This window comes from Dicentrarchus labrax, unplaced genomic scaffold, assembly GCF_905237075.1.
Source record: "Dicentrarchus labrax unplaced genomic scaffold, dlabrax2021, whole genome shotgun sequence".
In the NCBI taxonomy this organism is placed as follows: Eukaryota; Metazoa; Chordata; class Actinopteri; family Moronidae; genus Dicentrarchus; species Dicentrarchus labrax.
In genome coordinates this window covers 13323371-13346246 of record NW_026136709.1, presented here as the reverse complement: position 1 = coordinate 13346246, position 22876 = coordinate 13323371, and the positions used below count along the sequence as shown (strand labels likewise).

Sequence of the window (22876 nt, the reverse complement as noted above, 5' to 3'; positions counted from 1 at the left end):
TTGTATCCAGTGAGAATTCAGTGCACACCCAAGCGAGAACTACAGGAAAACTGTTCCAAATTAAATTTCCCAAGAGAAGGGAATATGTTGTGTCCGGTGAAGACCAAATGTATGACTGATACCACCCCGCCCCCAAGTTTGTCAACAGTTGAGTCCAGATTTTACACCAGTGTTTTTCCAACATGCGGTTGTCATTGTCTTCCGCCAGCATACCGCCTTCAGCCCCTCCCTGCACCAGAGCCGCACCAGCCTCCATTTCAAAAAGTTCTGACACACCTACATGTCATTACTCAAAAACTGATGGACAGCTTTCCAATACTTCTATGAAATGCATGAAATAATCGAACAGAATTAATGAATAAGTGTGTACATAACTATATATATACCATGTGTCATAAAACACACTTGCTCATTCAACTGAATGGCAAAGTGTGTTCAAATGTTTTATATGTGTCAGATTGTGGTTTTGGCTTGCACTGAGGGTGAGGAATAGTTTAATTTTCCCATTATTTCACTCCATAAATTTCAGTGGGGATAAATTCTATGAAAATGTGTGAAATGGAGAATCACTGTAGGCTGTGCTGCTCTGCTATCTTTATCTTTTTAATCTGAACCTAATATTATCTTTACAGAAAAATAGTGTCAAGTCATACTACCTCAGCTTTATGATCTAACGCGCCTGTGTGGTTATAGGACATAAAGTTTGGGAACATTTTCCTGTCCTGCTCATGATTCAAGGGTGTCAAGATAACCGGAGACAGCTACAATAGTTCCAGAAGTACAGTAATTGTTCCTTTAAATTAAAAGTTTGAAATATATAATAAGTATTGTAGAGCATTGGTTCACTGACACCAGAAAGGTTGAGAACCGCTGTTGCAGAGCATCAATCCAGTTAGTGTACATTTAATTTCCTGCATCTCAGTTTCTTTTTTTTACCACCAGTTCTAATAGATTAGATTAATCTTTATGATCATGAAAATTATTTGATTTAATATGTGAGTTGATGCTTTTTCTCTAAACCTGTTGCTGCAGTTTTATATTGAAAACAGCAACCGGAACTCACAGCATGTATTGTAGCTAACTTGACACTGGTCCTGATCTGCTTTTAAGGCTGTCGGGGAGGCTGGATTAGGATGAAGATTGTAGGAGTCACATGGATTTAACTTTCAAACTGGTGTCCAGTTGTTGTCCGCTCTGCAGTGACGCTCTGTGGGAAGCTGTCTGGTTGTTGTTGTAATTCCCACCTCTGTTTTTTTATTTCATTTTTGAAAACTTTGCTTGCCTTTCATGCGTTGTCATCCAGTATTCCGGCGTTTGTTTGTTTTTTATTTGGACTTTTCGTGGACTTGCAGAGCGCAGACCGGTTGCCCCTTCAGTTTTGACCATGCAGCAAACTTTGCAACACTTTCGCATCTGAAAAACCCCTGTTTTGTGATGTAAAACTTTGCCGAAGGAAGGAAAGGTTTGCGTTTATTTACTCACAATGACTGAGGAGAGCAGAAGTGAGCACAGAGCTGAAAGCGGGAAGGACTTGGAGAAACAGCTCCGGCTCCGAGTGTGCGTCCTGAATGAACTTTTAAAGACTGAACGGGATTATGTTGGGACACTAGAGTTTCTCTCGGTGAGTTTTGAGGATGTTTTTACCCTGACACCGCGCAAAAGTGCATGTTTTTTACTCAAGAGAATGAAACCCCAAAGCAAATAAACAAACAAACAAAAACAGCCAGCCTGTTTAGTATGCAGGGTGCATCAGGGTGCAGAGCAAGAACTCGTCCTGTTTCATGTTAATAACCTGCAGTGCAATTTCCCCTGCATGCGGCTGCTTTAATTAATGCGAGCGGGATGTCTTACATGAGAATCGACATTTTACATTATTACCTTTACCTTAATTATTATTATTTATTTATTATTATTATTATTATTACCTTAATACTCTCTGAACCAGTCCCTTTGATGGCTATATTAACTTTTCAGATTGCAAGTGTGAAATTGGTAAAGCAGGCACAACGAGGCATGGCACAGCTTTAGTTCTCGCACAGCCGGTGTGATGTTTAATCCTCTTCTCAGCCTGATCATAGCCTGTTAGAGGCTCATAGGGGTTTGTTTGGCAATGACTGATCAGAAGAATTTGGGGAAGTAGATCTTTTACAATTTAAAATGCAGATAAACCACAAAAACAACAAAATCAGACCAGTATTCTTCTCTTTTGAATGACCATATTTTCATATTTTTAGGCAGTGTTTACTATGGTGTACACCTTGGAAGTGAGAGTGCCCCAGTCCTGGTTGTTGCTCCCACTTTTACACTCATTACTTATATTACTAAAAAAATTGAATCCGAAGGAGAGCAAGAGCTCAAATGAATCAGGAAAACCTCTATAATGACTGCATTTCAGCTCACCGTTTAATTGTCACACTCAGGCTATTAACTTGTACTGCACACCATTACTATTCAATCCATATGATTACCCCACTTTCCACACAGCAGAGATAATACAGGAGAGTGCATTTTACTGCTTCATTCGCCAGCTTCTGATTAAATCCAGAAGTGGGGAGTCTTGCCAAGGACAGCACAGGTGGACTCAAATGAAAACCACAGGCGCTGGCACTCAGTGGGCAACACATCTCTGTCTGTACACTGAGCGTAACACTTGATTTCTGCAACACAGGAAGGACGTTCTGTCAGCTTGATGGCATAATATAAAATAACACCTAACCTCAAAGACAGGAGGGAAGGGGAGACTTTGGCAACATCTGTTGTTGTCACTTTTTGTAGTCAAGTCTTCTTTGACAAAGCTGTGGCTGTTAAGGATGTTGAAAGTCAACACACTGATATGGTGTGATCTGGATTGGGGAATGGAGGGCTTCCACCATGTTTTCTCAGCGGGTTTCAGCTTTTTAGTGCAATGGGAACTATGCAGGGAAGTCAGGTCAAAGGGGCACTGTGTTGTGTGTCATTAGGAGTGCTATTTCCCAGACCACATGTATGAATGTGTACACCCTGACCTCCCTCCCACTGCCCAGATGTTTCCAATGGAGGACAGAGGGACCAGGGAGGGGATCATGGAGCTCTATCTGGCCTTTCTTAGAAGTGGCATCACTGGAGAAATGGAGGAGGCGATTACATGAGGGGAATGTGTCCTCTGTCCTGGTGGTGGGGGTTTGGGGAATTCAGCCACCCCTCCTTCATCTCCCCTGTTGTGCTGGAACTGGGATTCATTTCAGAAGTGACTGATCCTTACAAGGCAACTCTGTTCTGGGGCCGGGAATGAAAGGACGGATGCATCAGATTGAGATCTGACAGTGAAAGATAACTATTGTTGGTTTAGCTGTGTGGTAAAGCTTATGGCGCTTTAAGATGATGATATTGAAGCTAGAAAGTAAGAGGAAGAAGACAAAAGAGTCCCTGTTATCTACTGTCTTATCATCTGGGGAGTATCATCGAAGATACTCAGGATGATCAAAGACAGCCCTACTGTGGAGAAGGGTCATACTGAAGACTTTCATCTGATCACACACAAACACACGCCTGCCTGCCCCGCTTCCTCTACTGCCAGTTACAAACCACACAAGTTTCTGTGTGTCTAGAGGTCAGAATGGAGAACAACCCGGCCCCCCTCTGTGAGACTCCCTGGTGGGATAATCCAGGGGAGCCCGAGTGCCAGCAGGGAGAGGCGTAGACGGGATATTGCTAGAGGGGTGAAAGGGAAAAGGGTAGAGCGAATCACGCAATAAATGTTGCCAGGAGGGTGAAGGGTAGTGGGGGGTGTCTCTGCAAGTGGCTGGGCTTGGTGCCTTCTCTTGTAAACCATATTTCCTGGAGGAGGAATTCCTCTGAGGTTAGGAAATGCTGGGGAACAATGAGTAGCCGAAGTTGAACAGTAGAGCAGAGATTGTGGCTGCTGATCCGTGGGACCCAAACACAATGCACCTCACACATACTTTACTCTTAAGGTAGTGGAAAACAACACGCAGAACAAGGATGATTAGAGCAATTTGTCCCAGAATAGTCTGAGCCTATTGTTTGGCCGTACTTAACCTCACGTGGGAAAATATACAGATTGCATCTTGAAGGTGTCCGTATTGGAAAGTCAAAATTTGACTTTTTTTGGATTAAGGCACTAAATTTTACACTGCATGTACTAAAGTTACACAGTAGTCTGACAGTGAGAGGAAGGCTTCTAGGGAAGTTGTCTGAAATATCTCAGGCCTATCTTACATAATGAACAATTATAGGGAGATAGTGGGCGGCGGTGGACACTGGTGTTTATCTTGGACAGCTACGAGCCAATAAAATGACAGTTATTCTTAGAAATGTCTCAATGAGGGGAACAAATCAAGGCTTAATGTAAACAGTCACTTTAATGAGGTGTTTGCCGTTCCCTAGTTTTTTTTGGTTAAAGTGTCAAATGAAATACTTTACATAATCTCCGTCATTGTTTCCAGTTTGACAGAGAGACATAGAAAGCCCTTTGCTTGCGTGATAAGCACTTAGGAGAGAGAATACAAGAAGGGACAATGGAGGGAACCTTTCATGTCCTGATTCTGGAGGGAGATCTGAGCCACAAGTTAACTTAATATATTGCAAAAAGCTTTGCAGTGCATTAAGTGGTCCCTCAGCTGTTGCCTTCCTCTCCCCAACAAAAGCCTGTTGAACTATGAAGCAAGCGCAGAGTGTAATGTTTAAAACATTTTTAATCCCTTGCATAAATTTAAATTAAATAAATATGGTTTGAGACATTATAATGCTGTGTAATCTCTGCTCTTGTCATTCTCTTTGGAACAAATTAAATTCAAGGAATATTGCATCTGTATGTTAACGTCTTTTGAACATGGCCGCATATGATTGTCTTTGTTATATTTCCTGGGCCTTCTCTGGAAACGTTATTGGTCAGCAAACTTGTCGGTGGTCACTTTAAGTCGTAAATTTCCAGTGAAAATGGCTGCAGGAAGTTGGGGAATCAAGCCTAATGGAGAAAACAGCCGCTAAGAAGGATCATTTGCCGGCTCTTAAAAACCCAGGTGTCCTGTGTGTGTGTGTGTGTGTGTGTGTGTGTGTGTGTGTGTTTGTATATAGAGGTTCCACATCTCTCTCTCGCAGGGTTTGGATTTGTTTACAACTTGGCTTGAACGGTCAGGTTGGGCTGGACCCAAAAAGTTTTCTTTTTTGCTCATAACGTATGACCAGTGGGCAGTCCTGATGGAGGTCAGGTCAGGGGGAGCACAACAAGAGGGTTCAAATGCTCTGGACAGACAGCTGATGACCCCCATAGGTCATGACCTCTTGTTCCTATCCCTTTCCTGCCTGTTAATCTGTTGACTTCATGCCAACTTCCAGCTCCCTTCTGTGTTGTAATGGAAACAGGAACAGAAGATGCTGATGGTCAGTGCGTCCTGATTTGATGAAAACACACAAACAAAACTGTGTAAACAGAGACAACACAAGCTTTCAGTGCGTGTGTTTGTCCGGTATCAGGCTATACATAGAGGCATGTTGTATTTATGTTGGAAAACAAAGCGCAAATAAGCTATTGCACTTTTCTTTTTAATAAATACTACATTAATTGAGATTAATTAATCTATAAATATTTACAATATGGTGTTCTACTAACATTAAAAAGCTTAAATTGTCATTTTAGGAGGATCTATTGGCAGAAGTGGAATTTATTATTCATAGGTATGTTTTCATTTATGTATAATCACCTGAAAATAAGAATCATTGGGTTTTTGTTACTTTAGAATGAGCCGTTTTTATCTCGTCTTCTACAGAGGCCGCCATGTTGAATTGCTGTGTTTCTACAGTAGCTCAGAACGCTAGTTTTGCAGCCACTGTAGTTTCCTACACGCATGGAAGGCTGAGCTGTATTCAGTTGATTGCAATCTGCAACTTCACTGCCAAATGCCTCTGAATTCTACAGACTAGTCCTTTAAGAGCTACTGCCTAGATCTGTTTGAGGAGATGCTGAGTTAAAGAGGGCAAAAGCTTTTTATGTTAGTGTAATTAGACACCATGTGATATAGCCCCTAGTACAGATTGTACTAAGCTATTTAAATAGTTTTATAAAAAAAGACAGATCAGACAATTCATATTCAGCATGTGCGCTCACATGATGCTGGTGAGTTTGGTTTGTATGGTTCTGAGGCTGAGAGAGATTAGAGCCCGCCAGTGGCCATTTACTTTTGCTTACATTAGCTTGTCTGCACAATGGGCTGCATTTGGTGATAAGAGATTCCACGGAGAGCAGTGTATTCGCACAGGCTGCTGATTCCGCCCTGATTGCCCTCTTCTTTATTCCTTAATTACTTACTTTATTCAGAGCTGATGATTGCTGCATCATACTGTCGCTTGCTCCATTCCTGCCTCTTATGCGCTGTACCCTTTATTATAATACCTACTAGGCTAGATCTGAATCTTCCCCATCACGGACCAGAACCTTGAACTTTAATTTAGCTTTATTCCATGTACATAGACACAAGTCTGTCTGTTCTTTGTGTGTGTTTCTAAAAGAGGTGATACGTTTTTCTCCTTGTCTCTTTTTAATTGGATTAGGTCAGTCTTTCCTGTCTGAGAATACAGACAGATTCTCTCTTGTGTCTGTACCCAGTGTGAGGCCCCTGAAGTGATGATGTGGCTCACATGCATTTCAATTTCACACCACAGCCACCACACAAGAGGCCAGCCTGATTACAAGTGTAAATGCATTCTATCTCCGTTTGGTCACACTGTATATTTATTTTGTTTTTGCATTATCAGTCGATGCATTGTGTGATATATATGTGTGTGTTAACCTGCTTAGCACCCAATCTTAAAGATAAATCCGTCTTTTAGTCAGCCTGAAGATGAATGATCGAGAGGATTAGTTCGACGACAACAGAGCCTTCTCCTGCATAGCATTTTAGCATCAACCTTCAGTTCCATATCAATAAAAACACTGAGTGGGATAATCCTTCCCATTGAGCAGTTCTGCTATGGGGGCCGCTGTGTTTTGCATGCCTTTCAATATTTTATCATCTTTACAAAAAACAAAAAGATGTAGCAATTTCCTAGATGGAGCAAATGTGATTACCATTGGAAAATATTCAGTAACATGCATGCCTAGCTATCAATATTTAATGTTGTAATGTTCAGTGAGAGGCGGGGTAGTGGAAGTTAATGTAATTCAATTCAAATATTGTTTCTGAGGTTGTTGACCTGTGTGTAGAACTTGGTGTTAAAACTATTTTAAGTTCTTGCTTTTCTTTAGACAAACATTTCACCTTAATAAATGTGGCTTCTCTTGTTAAAGGAATCAACATTTTGGGAGACATACGTTCACTGTCTCACAGGGAAGATACCATGCACCTGTCTGTATGATAAATATGATACCACAATCAGCAGCTAGGTTATGTTAGCAAGGAGCAGTGACATCCTCGAGTGTTGTCACTGTAACTTGTCGTTTTTACATTGCATTTCATGTTTATGCTAAGCTAAGCTAACCAGCTGCCGGCTGTAGCTACATATTTACTGTTCAGATATGAGAGTGGTATTGATCTTCTTGTTTAACTCTTGGCAAGAAAGCAAATGACAAAAACAATTTTACCAAATGTTAAACTATTCCTTTTAATAATAGTAATAATAAAAAAAACAGCTTTGTAAAAAAAATAACTAATTAAAGTAAGGTGTGTATATATATATATATATATATATATATATATATATATATATATAAAAAACTGCTGGGTGGCAGCACTAGTGTAGAAAATCTCTCAGATGCCCGCCTCTACCTGTGTCTGTTCTTTTCCTCCAGACTGCTGTGAAGAAGGGTTTGTATTAGTTAGAGAAAAACAAACTTCTATTGTATAGTCTCGTGTAGTCTACTGTTTGGTTACAGGCTTTTACACCTTCATTCTGTTAGTGTAAAAAAAAGTCCCTGAAGCAGGTTCTTGTACTGTAGAGAGTTCTTTTGCTTTTGTCTCAGAGGCCATTTTTCAAGCAGGATTTCCGTCCTTCCTGGCCCTCCCCGTCTTTACATTGTGCTGCATGTTTCCTGCTTTAACACACACACACTCACTAACTCACTCACTCACTCACTCACACACACTCACACACTTCCCCCACTGTCTCCGCCAGAGAAAAGGAGAGTTGCCCACTTGGCAACATGGAGCTGCATTGCATAGGGGATAGGGCTGCAAGGACCCCTGCATTGAATCCATAGAGTGGATTGAGCTTGGGGAGGCAGAGGCGGTGCTGTCCTGCTGCCCAGAGGAGAAGGCGGCCTTTGATTTGGCCAATGCCAGCTGCCTGGTCACATGGTGCTTACGTGCGACAAGTAGAAGAGTGGCGGGACTACGGTAGACACTTGTCAGGGCGGTTATGGAGTGTGAAGGGGTCATCATCACAAGGAGTCCTGTGTTTTAGCTGGCATGCTCTGATGCAGGGAACACACACACACATACACACACACATACACACACACAGACACACACACACACACACACACACACATTCTTGCTCAGATCAGCAAGTCTGCATTGTCGCTTTAGCACTCTCAAACCTGCTTCAGCATTGGCATAAGTCTGCTTGAGAGAGGAAAAATGTCAAATTCAAGTTGTTCATTTGCCAAATCAACGTTATTGTTTGATCACAAGCCGTGTTGTTTGGTGTCATAAACTCTGTTGTGCAGCACTCTCTTCATTTTCTATTCTGACTTTACCATTTTTGATGAAGTGTCCTCCAAATATGTTTAGACAAGTTTGCATGCTCTGTCTCGCTGTGGTATAAACTCACACTTTTCGAGGTATTCATGTCTCTGTCCATCCTGCATTTCTGGGCTCAGAATCCATAAACATCCATGTCTGCCCAGCCAGACATGATAGGAAATTCCACTTCACTCCAAATTATTTAATTAAGCACTTGAATGGGATTTGCTATAGAAGCTCTGAGAGTTAGACAAGTGTCTCTCTGTCTCTAAGCATGCCTTGTCCACAGGCATCCTTTTCATGTCAGTCTGTCTGTCTTTCTTTTTTTCTTTCTCTTTCAGTTTTATTTTGAAACGACTGGACCTTGTTTGAGGGATAGGCAATGGCTCAACTTTCCACTTTTTTTATATTTTAAATAGCTAAAAACATGTCATTGAAACTTCGGAAGAGGTGAAATGTTATTTTCTTTAATTATAACATTTGATTAAAATAGAATTACCAAATAAAATGTGTGAAACAATATTAATCCTTATTACTCTTCTTCACAAACATTTGCTGCCTCTGTTAGTGGCTGCGCTGCCATGTTGTTACTGATAATACTTATAAGCAAACAGGAAATTGCTAATAGTACTACACTTAAAAAGCTACTAAATTACAATAAGGAGTTAATATATAGTAATTAGTGGTTTCCATTCTTGCTTATTTGAAAGACTGAGGTCTGTAGTGCTCTGTTGCAGCCGTGTTGGCGCGGTGCCTCCTGCTCTGTTCATTCACAAACAAAAAGAAAGGCATGATGAGCAGAACCCTGAGGGGGGGGGTATTTGTACTGGTGGAAATGCTCTCAACAGTTGTGCTTGGGGAGGGTGACAGTCAGGAAGAAACTGGCAAGGTTGTTCAATTCTCAATTGACAGTGTTCGGTTTTATATGTGAGAGAGGCTGACTCTGCAGGTTTCCTTTTTTCTTGCCAGTCCTGCTGAGATTGATGGCAGGGGGGGCTTCCAGGGGACGATTTGGAAGCCTGAAGCGGTAATCAAATGAACAATCTGGGTGTGTGACAGTCATGCTTGGGAGTGGGCCACAGATTGGGAGACTGATGATTCTGCTTAGTCATGTTGTAGATCAATACAGGGTGCTGCTGTGTGGCTCTGATGGGAATTGCCAGCTATCAGTGGGTAATGGTTTGCTTGGCTGCACATGGAGATTGGGGAAACATGGCAGGTTTGCTCTCTAAAGACTAACTCTCTAACTCTCATCGACTGGAGGCTGATCTCCTCGCTTAATATCCAATTTCACAAGTCAAAAGATCTTCCTAATATACTGAAGATATCTACCGTTTATAGTGCTGTGATGGGTGAAATTGAATGGACCCACAACTGGTCAGGCATTGAGTTTAACAGACATGACCACAAGCGTCATTTTATGCTTATGTGCTCATTTCCCTCCAGTGTCAGCTGTGCAAGTAGCTCACTGGGAGTGAGAAGCAGACATTGGACACAGACATATTCATTAGATAAATTGCTTCATTCTAGCTGTTTATGTGATGCCTTGGGTGCCAGGGTCACTGGAATGACAAGAATAACATCAAAGAGAAGAATTTTTCTTTACCCCTCACAAGCACTCGTGGGCCTTCTGGAGATGCCTCAAAGCACATTGTTGAGTTGGTCTAATTTTTACTTTAACAAGCCAGATTGTTTTTTTCAGAAAACAGGCATTCCCTAAAATAAACAAACTTTCAAATGATATTCCAATTGCTCTCTAATTGTCTTGAGAGAATATTCTAGCTCTACTTCTACAGTATTTTATTAATTTGTTGGAGTCATCTGGTGCTCACATACAGACTGCCTGAGCATGTCCTCAAAATACAAATGAACTTTTGTTCACTAGAAAAACCTGTAAAATGAATACACACTATGTTCACTGTTGTTAATTAAAACCAGAGCCTTGCATTGAGATGTGCAGATGAGCCTTAATAGCCATCTCCCAAGATAGACATATTAACATTCGCTGCTGTATTTATAGTGTCTGTTTCCTGTATACATTCCCGGTGGAAAGAAACAGGACAGTTTTTGGAAAAGTAGCCGGAGGCCTAATGAGATGGGAAGCTTGGGATGGCTCCTGGAGGTGTCATCGGGACCTGTTGAAGACAGGAGGCTTATGAGAGAGAATCACTACAAAGAGCCTTTTCTCTCTCTTTCGGATGTTCCCCTGTGTGCTCACAGCATCAGAGACTGACTCTGTCTCTGGTCAAGCCTTTTTGGAGGAAGTTTTTTTGCTTGCCAGGAATTTGGTGTGTGTGTGTGTGTGTGTGTGTGTGTGTGTGTGTGTGTGTGTGTGTGTGTGTGTGTGTGTGTGTGTGTGTGTGTGTGTGTGTGTGTGTGTGTGTGTGTATAGGTGTTTGTACTGGAAGCCTCTGTGCTGGAGATTTAACCCTGTAACGTTGAATTCCGGCTTAAAAGCAGTTCCTCTGTGAAGGAAGTATGGTAAATGCACCATATCCTCCCTAAAGGGTTGTCGTGTTAAGAAGGCCAAACAAGGCTCTCTTTTTTCCGCTCTCTTCCTTGCCCTCTCTACTTCCTCTCTATCTGTTTATTCTGCCTGCCTGTCTGTGTCTATCTCTGCTGCTCTCTCATTTTCTCACCAGTGCGCACACACACACACACACACACACACACACACACACACACACACACACACACACACACACACACACACACACACACACACACACACACACACACACACACACAGTAAATCCAGAGACTCAGGTGTTTTTCAAGAGCCTGCCTGAGGGTGCTAAGCTGCTAGCGCACCTGTTACCTGCTGTCCTTTAACTGTTATCACAGTGCTTTACTTTTTAGTCTGCCATCCTGGGGGACAGCTGTATGACAGAGACACACACACACACACACACACACACACACACACACACACACACACACATGCTCAAAAAGACTGTTACGTTAATGAGCATACCTTCACAGTCTAGTGATTCACTACAGTGGGGTTTTTCGTGTGGAAGCTGTTGTTTGTGTCTCCATCTCTGGCTTTGAATAGTCTTTGTCTCATCCTTTCTTATTTGTTAACAAGAGAGGATTCTGTCACAGATGGTAGATTACAACACATTGAAATACCTGTACATGTGTTTAGTAATATCCCTATAGATTGCAATCTTTTTACACTTTTAAATGTAATACAATGTGGACCAATTTTTGTATACACTGGGTGGTTATGTGTATGTTTGTTTGCCAGCTCTCCAATCATGACAACAAAGGAAATCAGTGAATCATCAGTGGACAAAAGAGGTAGTATGTCCAATAGACTCTGAGAAAGGCCTATTCATTCTGCCAGAGTTTATACTGGTGACCAGTGCCAATAAACTGAAATTGGACCTCCATTGTAAGCAATAGATCCCACATCAGAGCAAAAGCAATTGAACTTTGGTGGCAGAAGAAGTTTTAAAATTGTCCTGACAGATGTGCTATTGAATTTTTTTTTTTTATTCATTTTAATATAACTGCTTCAGTACTTTTAATTTTAGGGAGAGCATGGTGTTCTACAGTCCAACCAATCGATCCACAGGGAGCTAAAATGGTTGTTTTGCGTGTAATACATCAAATGGGCCACGTGTTCCTGCCCACTCCTCTCCACTCTAACTAGAATGCATTAGCAGATGTTTGAGGCAAGCTTTGTACTTGATTCAAACTAATTTCTGTAGCACCGGACTAGCTAGAAAGCTTTCTTTCTTTCTTTTTTTTTATCAAAGCAATTTGCTGCATCATTTTGCTCTTTTGGGTCTGTTTAGTTTTCCTCTCCGGGTGGGATTTAAATTCCCATCACACCTCATTCTGCTGGGTATGTGGCTGTATAACGTGAAGAACAACATGTTTATTCTTCTCTTGCACTTTCTTGTCCACTCACTTGACATTCACTCTAGCATTTTTTTTGACACAAGCACAAGCTCTGGCTTGGCAGATGTACTGTACACATACTTTATTTCAAAGTGCAAGAATGTCCATCATTGTCCTCTTGTTATATCATTGTTACATGTTTGAGGAAGCAAGTGGCCTCTGTTTTTGCCAAACTCCTCTGGTGTGATTCATCTGTTTCATTGACACAGAGATCAACATATAAACATATACAAGGGGAGTGGCTAGCCTTCCGCTGATTGTATCTTTCCAATCTTGTGGAGAGATGCCGGGGGGGAGCGACGTTGCATAATGCCCATTCACAAAGTGTCCTGGACTAGATTGGCTCAGCACACACTCGGTCGGCATGGAAACAACCCTCCAGCCAGTCTCTTACCCCTCTACCTTTCTTTTCCCACCAAAGTCCAGAGGATGCTGGGTTTAATTTAAACTACCCTGCTTCTCAGCAAAAAGCGTATTTCAGCAAACTGCAGTTATCGTGCGAACTGTCACTCACATTAGATTGAGGCAGTTTTCCGCTCTGTCCAAGCAAATGCTCAGTCATACTAAGTCAGATGAGTAATTCTATCATGGCCTGCAGGTCTGCTAACTGAACCTGATTTCAGTCTTCTGATTTAAATTTCTAGTCTGACAGTAAAGGTCAGATTGGTATCACTTTTCTTTCCCCCCTGAACTTGAACATTACTGTGTAGCCATGATTTCCACCACCACGACTTTGTTGCCTACAGCATGTGAGCCTGTGTTGATTAATGGTAGGTAAGGCCACATGCAGTGATTGGACCGGTCTATTTATCACACCCATCTGCTCTGTGGAATTATGAAAACTTTAATGGGGTTTTAATGTGTAGTCCTCCCTCAGCCATCAGAGTGGCAATCCAGGTGATTATACCTGGGCCTCTGGGATCAAAATGACTTTCTAAGAGTTTTTTTCCCCTAGTGGATGCATGATTAAGGATAAAAAATGTGTGTATCTGATGCAGAAAAGAGCTGCTGCTGCTGCTGCTGAATTCCTATGCCAAAATAAATGTGAGGTTACACAAACGCATCAAATGTGTGTGTGTGTGTGTGTGTGTGTGTGTGTGTGTGTGCGTGTGTGTGTGTGTGTGCGTGTGTGTGTGTGTGTGTGCTTCTTGGTGTGTTTGTGGGGGTTGAGGAGATGCCATTTTGGAGATGAGTCTAACTTTCCCTGAATGGCCAATGGAAAGAACACTGTAAGAAAATCACTGCTGTTGTCCAACTCTTTTATCCTCTTTGTCTTCTGAGCTCATCACTTTACCTCATCCTTTTCCCGGGTATCTAAAAAATATGCCAATAATAAATAAAAAACACAATTTAAAACTTAAAAACTCACATTCTTGTGAATATTTTCTGCTCAGTTCAAAATGTCTGTACATTTTTGGTCAAAGAAAGCGTGACATGGATCACCAACAGCTCCTTTTGAGCTTTCCAATGCAATTGCAAAGTCGGCTTGTGATTCTGTAGAGTCCGGTGCCCAGGCATGTTGGATTCCTGCTAAAAAGTACATCCAGTCCTAGGGAACAAAATGTGTCCCTCTGGAATTCAATTGGTTATTACTGAGTATGAGGACAAAGACAGCAACCATGGTGGATGATGGCGGAAATGTGTTTCTTAAAAAATGGACTGAAGTCTGAGAAAGAGTCATGGTTGAGTCTTCAACAGTTCTTCAACTAAGTTATTTTTTCCTTTGAAACTGCATTAAATTTAATTAGTTTCTAGTAAGTAATTATTATCATCATAGACAGAACTGTCAATTCTGTCCTGCACCCAAAGCTTTAAACCGGAGAACAGATGCTCCACTCTGTGATGCAATCAAAAGACAAATCTTGATGTGCTCCACTGACACTGAATTACAATATTGGATTTGGATGACTCATGCAATGAAAAATTTAAATACAATACATTCAGGCTTTTACAAATGAGCTGTGCATTTATGTACTGCAGCGCTGTCAGGTGCTGTACAAACCTGGAAATGGGCTTATATTCACAGTCACCCTGGGTGCTGTTATTGTGTCCATAAATCCAGTCCGTCAGTCAGCTTTCCATTCACTGTCCATGGAGCCGTTCCAGGATTAGTCTCTTAACGACATCAACAAGGCAGTCTTGGCGGTCTCTTCGGAAGAGACATGTTCGTTTCCACAAATCAAGTCTGAACTGTCCACGATTCTAGGAATAACATGAACAGTGTCTCGGATGAATTGTTCAGACTTTAGTGTGGCCAAATCTGTTTTCTGTGTTGTATGCTTATCTTGAAAACTGCATGAAAGATGATTTCAATTTTACACCATCACTTCTGTGCAACAAAAACAACTCTCTTATCTTTTGGGTGATAACACAATTTATTATCTCCATCTATCCAATCAGATTTAGAGTCCCTGCACTCCATTATGCTACGTTGTTTCCTTCTGATAAGTATCTGCTGTGTTATATTTTGAAGCAGTGTCCCCCATATCTGTTTATAAACAGTATAATTACAGTTTTTCTGATATACTGATTATTTCCTGTTGAGTAGACTCTTCAGTATTAAAATTGTGGTGATAGACTCCCTAATGAGCCCATGTTTGATGTCACACATCCGTGACAGGAAGCAGGGTTTTTGATGCAAATTAGCACTACTTTTGCTCTGCTAAGGTCCTGTACTGTAAGCCCTGTCAGGCCTTTCCGGGGGCCTGTCGAAGTCTGCTCCGTGTTTGTACATATTAGACTTGCTAATCAGATGCTAATGCTTGTGAGTGGCAGAGTTGCAAGGCAAGGCAGCTACAGAATGGTAATCAGCGTGGAGTTGGCCTACAACAAAGAGGCTGATTATTTAAGCCTCCCCCTTTTTTTTGTACCACGAGCCCGGATTCAAGCATTCACTTATATAGTTCCCTTTGAAGTGTTGCTTGACGTCAATCCAATGTGATTAAGATGATTTCAGTTATTTTTTTTATGTCATTGTGTTTTTTAAAGACAGCATTGGCTTTCTAATTTGCTGGAAATGGAGATATTACAACTGAGTTAGCCAAACCGCCTTGCCATCTGTTTGCAATTAATCAGGTGTAACTTTTCGATAAGTTTACTCTAGTCACAACCACTCACTTAGATCTTGGTGTCAAGGAATAATTCTTGGCTTGTCCGCTCATTAAAAGAAACTGTTTACATGCTTTGTGGTTGTATTATGTGAGCTTGCTCAGGTCAGGCTGCCTGCTGTGTGGCTGCACCGGGCGACAGATGGCATTATGGCCCTCAGTGGGGCGGTAAAGGGATGCCCATGGTTAGGGTCAACTGCAAAGACAGATGTAACCTTCCTGCACTCACAGTCACTGTATGCATCACACTGCCTTTCAATGCGGAGCATGATCATGTCGGTTATGGGTTTATGGAGGTGCTGCTGTTGGTTTGTGTCATGGTGTCCCATGAAATTAAGCTTGTGTCAGAATGTGTTGTGCTGTAGCACTGTCTCTGTGCCTATTATGTTGTCTGTCATGTTGGGATGTTGGTGTGAGGAGGATTGGTGTGATCAGTGACAGGCCACTGATTAGGTCAGAATCTGTAGTTTTGACAGCCCTGCTGCATTCTGGGAGTTCTGTTTTGTACGTGGTTGACAGGTTGATAAACACAGTTGGTTAAAGTAATGTTTTTTTACCTCACTTTTCTTTTTCATTCATTTATCTTCAGTGTCATGAACATTACCATTGTGTGTGCGGACATGTTTTTACAATCCTAGTACATGCTTTATTACACTTAGAGATTTCATTTCTGCTTTTATCTTGTTTGAATTACTGCCTTTTATGCCATTTGGGGAATAAATAAAGTTAGTTGTTGTGTGACGTGGGAAATTAAAACAAATGTCGGCAAGACAAAACCCACATCACACAAGTGCGCTTTTGTGATGTTATGCCAAGGACATTGTTTTACTGCTGCTTAACTTGCTCTCATTCAAATTTGACAACAATATGAACATCAGGGACGTTGTTGTTGTCAGAGCTATTGAATGCAATTTCTCATGTACTTTATATTTGATGAGAGTTTTGATTTTTAAGGCTTGCTTTGGATTTCATCATAGCTTCCCTGAAACGAAGTGCATTACAGACATCAATCAAAATCAAAGTGTAATGCCGTCAATTTGTTTTCCGCAGAGCTTTTTACAGAAGATAGATTCCTGTCTGCCCAAACCGTAATCCAAGCATTGCACACATGAATATAAAGATTCTTGTCTGGTACTTGTTGATGGATGTCTTCTTCTTTAAAAGCTCTCCCTCAGGCGGAGTTCAGAAAATGACTAATTCTTCCTTAGTCACATTTTAAGAATACATTCAAAGCACACCTTCTTAATTTGCCATTCTCACAAAGTGCCCTGAAGCATTAAATGGGTTGTCGAGGGCTTGTGCAGTGAAGCAGCCTGGGAACCGTCATCCTTAGGGACCTAAGAAAGTAAGAGCACTTCCCATCCATCTCAATTCACACACTGTTGGCCTCTCCAACTCCCAGCCACTTAACATCGCCTTTGAAATACCATGCGCTGCAATTATTATGTTTTTTTTTTTTCACCAAGTGCAAAGATCGAGTTTCGTATGTATCAGGTGTCCATTGTGATGGTTACCAATTTGATCTGGCAGCCAAGTGTTGCAGCTGCACACAAGGCTTCAAATGTAGTCTTCTAATTGTCCTGTTAAAGGTACAGGCGATCAGGCGCCAAAATGTAATTTAATCCTGGGACCAGTTCAGAAGTTAACTGTTGCTTCTTTTTTTCCTGCTCTGCTTTAGGTGTTTCTACATCGTCTCAACCAGTATGCAGCCACCAAAATCGACAAGAACATCACAGAGGAGACTGTTAAGGTGAGGGTCAATCTGTGAGGTATGAGACGGCCTAATTAAGATTTGAAAAAAAAAAAATCAGGGCAATTGGCTTTTTACTCGGTCTGCACACGGAACTCTCATACAGTAACCTGATCCATGAAATGACTGGACATTACATTGGAAACTAAATGAAGTGGGTCTGTTGTTTGGGGTGCTCTTTCAACCTAAAATAGCCAAGTTCTGAATGGAGAAAGAAGTAGTGGGCGATCCAGGAAGTAGCCGTAAATATAATCTATTTATAAATGATTCCGGCTGGAGGATAATAAAGGATGCTCTCTCACAGTGAGCTTGCTTACTCTTGAAGGTAAATACACATTCAGTGGATATTTACTGCATGTCCCGTGTTTTGGAATATGTCTATCCATGTTATGTTTTGTTTGGGAACACGCTGTACAGACAGAGAGGGGTTTGGATAACGTAGGGGGGATTATTGGGTTGGGCAGCAGCAGGCTGTGATGTCACCAAGCAGCTGAATGACATCCAGTTGTTTGGAGCAGAAACTCATTGATCAAATTATACCAGATTTTTGGCTGTTGTTAGTATCACTAAAGATTATTTTTGCCTCGCAACGCCCATAAAAGACTTCTCTGGTTTTTGTGCTTTCATTTTATTCAACTAGCTTCTTTCTCCATCCAGAGTCAGCATATTGTTTTGTCCTTTAATATCACCACAAGAATGACATAAAAGGGGGCAGAAGTAAACACCACATGAAGGCAAAGTTTCCATACAACACATCCTAAAAATGTGCTCCTTTTTTTAGCTTCTTTGATGAAATATCTCTAATAATGTTTGAAATTCAAATATCAAAGACGTCTCAAGCCAAGATGCCCATTACAAAGAAACCTCACTCTCTCTTCTGTGACCTCAGAAATTCCCTCGCCTAGCGCCGCTCGCCACAAAAAAGCAGCATATGCCAAAGTATTGATTTGGACAATCTTTGAAATTCCATTGCAGGAAATAACAGCTGGCAGATATCCCACAAACAAATGTACACACTTAGTTTTATTTAACAATCCCATGTCTGTATGTACTTTTGCTCTCTCAGGTTTTATTCTCCAACATTGAGGAGATTCTGGCCATTCACAAAGACTTCCTGTCAATGGTGGAAGAGCTGCTCCAGCCTGACCCTCATGCTCACCATGAAATCGGGCGCTGCTTCTTGCACTTTGTAAGTAACACTTCTGTAAAACCACCATTACTTAATGCTTCCTCTCTTGCAAGATGAAAAGTCATCTCACCACCTTTTAGTATGATGTCACCTTCTTGTCTGAGCTCTTGTAGCTCAGTGGCATCAATGCAGGCTCTGTTCGTAATGATCCAGAAGAATTTCTCTCCTACTTAACTATAAGAGCTCAAATGCAGTTATGTGTGAGTACTGCTGCAAATAATAAAATACACCACATGTTGTCAATTTATCTCTCTGATGAGGGAGCGCACATGTGCGTTATGCTTGATAGGGTTTTGATATACAGCTCACCCCTGCTATATATCACATTTCTTTGATGCAGAGCCTGCAGGCATACTGGCATATAATAGGTTTCCAATAAATCTTACCATCCTTCTGTTACGTATTGCTCCTTCTCTGGCAGTAGGGCCCTGATGTAACATTTGGCTGCTGTTGGTACAGGCACAAGAGAGATGATCTAGCAGTGCAGATAGCATAGTTAGTTAGGTTTAGGATAAAATGACGTCATTGAAAAGAGGGGATGACCCATGACTCAAGACCATAATTCAGTCATGAGTGACCATGTGAGTCTATAGAGATAAGACTTGGACAAATTTTCTTTTTCTTTCCCCTTTTTCTTTCCCTTATTCTGCAGCCTTTTTTTTCTTTCAAAGTTTTCTACTCTGTAGTGATTTGTTGATGCTCTAAAAGTTCCAAGAAAGAATTACACAATCTAACTTTACTACAGAAACACAAATAGGTAAGTAAGCCAGCTGGACAATGGGCCGCTTAAATCAAAATCCCTCTGTGATTCAGGCCTGCAAATTGGTTCACGCTGACTAAAGACTCTACTCCTCCCTTTTGGAATACAGTAAAGTCAGTCCCCAGGGCCAAAAAAATACTCTTTTTTGGAGGGGGTTCATAAACTTCTTAGAAAACATGATGCAAGAAGAAGGGTATATTCTACAGTTAATCATAAAGTTGTGTTTTTGTAAGTGCCCCCACTTGTTGTTATGACAGTCATGTCTCTCCACATCACCAGCTTTGTCTTCTGAGGCAGATTAGAATGGCTGAAGACCGTGTACTATTTTTGCTGGAGTGACTTTGTAGTGAGAGATTTAAAAGCTGTGTGGTCTGGTCCCACTGCTGCGTCTCACAGACAATGGAATATGAATGTCATGAGAACTGCTTTGGTGGAACGTTGTCTGTCGGTCATATGGCTGCAAGGCAGATGACAGGATATGACTGTAGCCCCCTCCCTCTCCACACACATTATATACATTATGTATTTCATGGTGGAGAAGATAGTGTGGAAAAGAATACATACCCAACGTCAATGCTATACTTCATATGTCTGCTCTTTTGGGCTATTTTTGCCATCTTTTATCTTATTTTTCCTTACTTCTTTAGTCAGTATTTCTGTATTGTTCTTCTTCAAATTTGCCCTATATGGCTTAATTTATTTCTCAACGCCCTTTTTCTGTTTGACTTTGTTGGCCTCTTTCTCTTACTTTCTTGTTCCTTCTCACCTTGTCTTTCTCTGGCTCTTGCAGAGGAGCCGTTTCCAGATTTATGATGAATACTGCGGGAATCATGAGAAGGCTCAGAGGCTGCTGCTGGAACTCAATAAGATCAGGAGCGTCCGGACATGTTTACTGGTGAGAAATGGCTGTAAATGGGCACATAATGTATAATTTGTAACAGGACCCCCACTAGGGTTCGCCAAAGCTTCATGGGGGGTCGTGAGGCCTTCTTGATTATAAAGCGTGCTAGAAAACTTAGTAAATAGAAAATGCAGGGACAAGAAGACACAGAATTCTTCTATGTCTGTTTGTTCAAAATGATTAAAAAAAAATGTAACACAGTCAGATAATTGTAGAAAAAGTTCCCCAAACAGGAAATTATCTGCTCAAAATTAGTCTAAATCACTAGCTGTTAGTAGTTTGGGTTCATTGTATAATTTTTAATACAATATGAAATATTATATTATATTATATTATAAAATATGTCACTTATGTCACTCATCAGTATAGTCAATGATAAAAAACGGGTCCCTTAATGAAAACGGTTGGGAACCACTGCTCTAAATCGTGAACTTAAATAAGTTTGTGTCTTTGTTTATACATTGAAAATTTAACAGGTTACAAAATCATCAGTAGTTGTGTGAGGATATAATCCCCTTGTATAGCCTTATTGTTAAACATACATATGATGAGATAAAAATTAAGGGTATTTCTGAAAACATTTTTAGGGGAAATATTCAAGTCATGTGGGGTCATGAGTGATCAAAACTGGACTGCTCGGATATGGAAACAAACCACCACACTCTCTCAGACATACAAAGACACAGTCACCCACACATGGCAGCTGGACAGTATAAAACCCTGTACTTTATGTTCCAGTGTGTCTGACAGCTGATGTGACTCTGCCCCTTGTGTGGGCGGACTCCCTCTTCCTGTCCCGACACTCTGAGACACGTTCACGTCCACAGGGGAGCATCATGTTGCTAGAACAAAAGATGACTGCATCCCCACTGCTGGCTCGCTAAACTGTGTGTGTGTGTGTGTGTATATGTCTGTGTGTGCATGTGTGTGCACTTTAAGGGGTCAAAATGTTCGCCCTTTTCTTTTCCATTGCCTCTTACAGCTCTTCTCTTTATGGTGTTTGCAGTGATATTTTTCACGTTTTACTCATACGCTCTGACAGTTGGTAATGCTAGTCCTTCTCGCTCCATGCCCCTTTGCCTCAGAGTGGCACACACTTGAGTCAACCTACACACCATCACCCCTTACGTTTTAAGACTTCCATTAAAACAGAGCACTCTGAAATCGAGATCTACCACAGACTTTCTTGTATTGATTGGCCGGCTCTTTGGTGAAGCATATGACCTTTTTTCTTAAGACAGTAATTGATGGAGTGAGAATTGAAACACACACATGCACATACTATACACTCCATCAGAGAGGAGTGGCTGCAAGAGCTCTGTGTCTGATTTACTGTTCATATGTGACTTTAATCTGGGAAGCTGGAGGAGGCAAAGATATTAATTGACTTTGATTTAATAGGGTCTTTATAGCCTTGACCTTTCTGTGACCTAACCTTCCATCAGGGCTATATGGGTCTCATGTTACCCTCCAACCTACACTTAGCTGTGGGCTAATATACCTCAGGTCACCTCCCCGGCCCTGCAATGACCAGGGTGGGGATATCCGCTAACCTCCACTAAACCTTTGGCCTACTGGCTACTATTAAACCTAGTTTATTGTTTACCCCGTAATTCAGCACCTCATGGAAATTTCAGGTGAGAGGGAGGTGAGAATGGATATTAGCAGTTGACCTCATAACCTTTAACCTACCACATGTAGGTAAGGGTCACTTTGATCGACCTGAAGAAAAAGTTTATCTCTATTATGCTCAATCTAAAGAAATATTTAGGAATGGCCATGTTTGGCTGTCAGATGGTCTGGTGGTTGGTCCAGTCTGAGATATTTCAGATACTACTAGAGCAACAATTAGTCAATGAATCAATTAGTTGCCAACTATTTTGACAATCAATTCATCAGTCAAAATGTCCAAATAATCTTTTTTTGGTTTCTTTAGTCCTCTGTGATAGTAAACTGAATATGTTTGGGTTGTGGACAAAAACAGACATTTGAGGACTTTGGTCTTCTTTGGTCACCCAGCAGTAGCTAATATCATAAACTCTCGCAAGTGAATTAACCTTTTGATATTTCTGCTGATACTACTGATGAAGCCTTATGGTGTTGCCGAAGACCTTTATTCTAACACCGCTCTCTGGCAAATACATTATAATAATTACATTATTTTTTTGGGGGGTGGGGGGTTTCTTCTACAATGAGCATTACAATCGACAAACTTTAGCCTTGTTAAACCTCCTCTCCTCTTCTCCAGAACTGCATGTTGCTGGGAGGCAGAAAAAACACGGAGGTCCCACTGGAGGGTTACCTGGTAGCTCCTATTCAGAGGATCTGCAAGTACCCATTGCTGCTCAGAGTGAGTATGGTCTTGTGCATGCTAACCATGTATTATGGAGATACCACACCCTTGTGCCACCTCTGTAGGGCACCTTCTGCACCTCTTTTCATCCACAACCACCTAGTCATTAGTTAGGGCTGTCCCGTCCTATTCACATCAACCTCTCCCTCCTTAATGAAACACTGGTCTCATATTCTGACACGTCTCTGCTTTAGTTCCCCCAGCCCAACCACATCGTAGCATAACACAA

The 22876-nt window shown here is 41.3% G+C and overlaps 1 protein-coding gene across 1 annotated transcript in view; it reads left to right on the top strand.

Moving 5' to 3' along the window:
- The first annotated feature begins 1119 nt into the window (after positions 1-1119).
- The window catches only part of prex2 (phosphatidylinositol-3,4,5-trisphosphate-dependent Rac exchange factor 2), an 89392-nt gene continuing 67635 nt past the window's right edge, over positions 1120-22876 (top strand). The window contains exons 1-5 of the mRNA XM_051410905.1: positions 1120-1621; positions 17373-17444; positions 18511-18633; positions 20184-20288; positions 22543-22644. Of these exons, the coding sequence (XP_051266865.1) occupies positions 1484-1621; positions 17373-17444; positions 18511-18633; positions 20184-20288; positions 22543-22644 (540 nt within the window). The 5' untranslated portion in view covers positions 1120-1483. The remainder of the gene's footprint in view (positions 1622-17372; positions 17445-18510; positions 18634-20183; positions 20289-22542; positions 22645-22876) is intronic.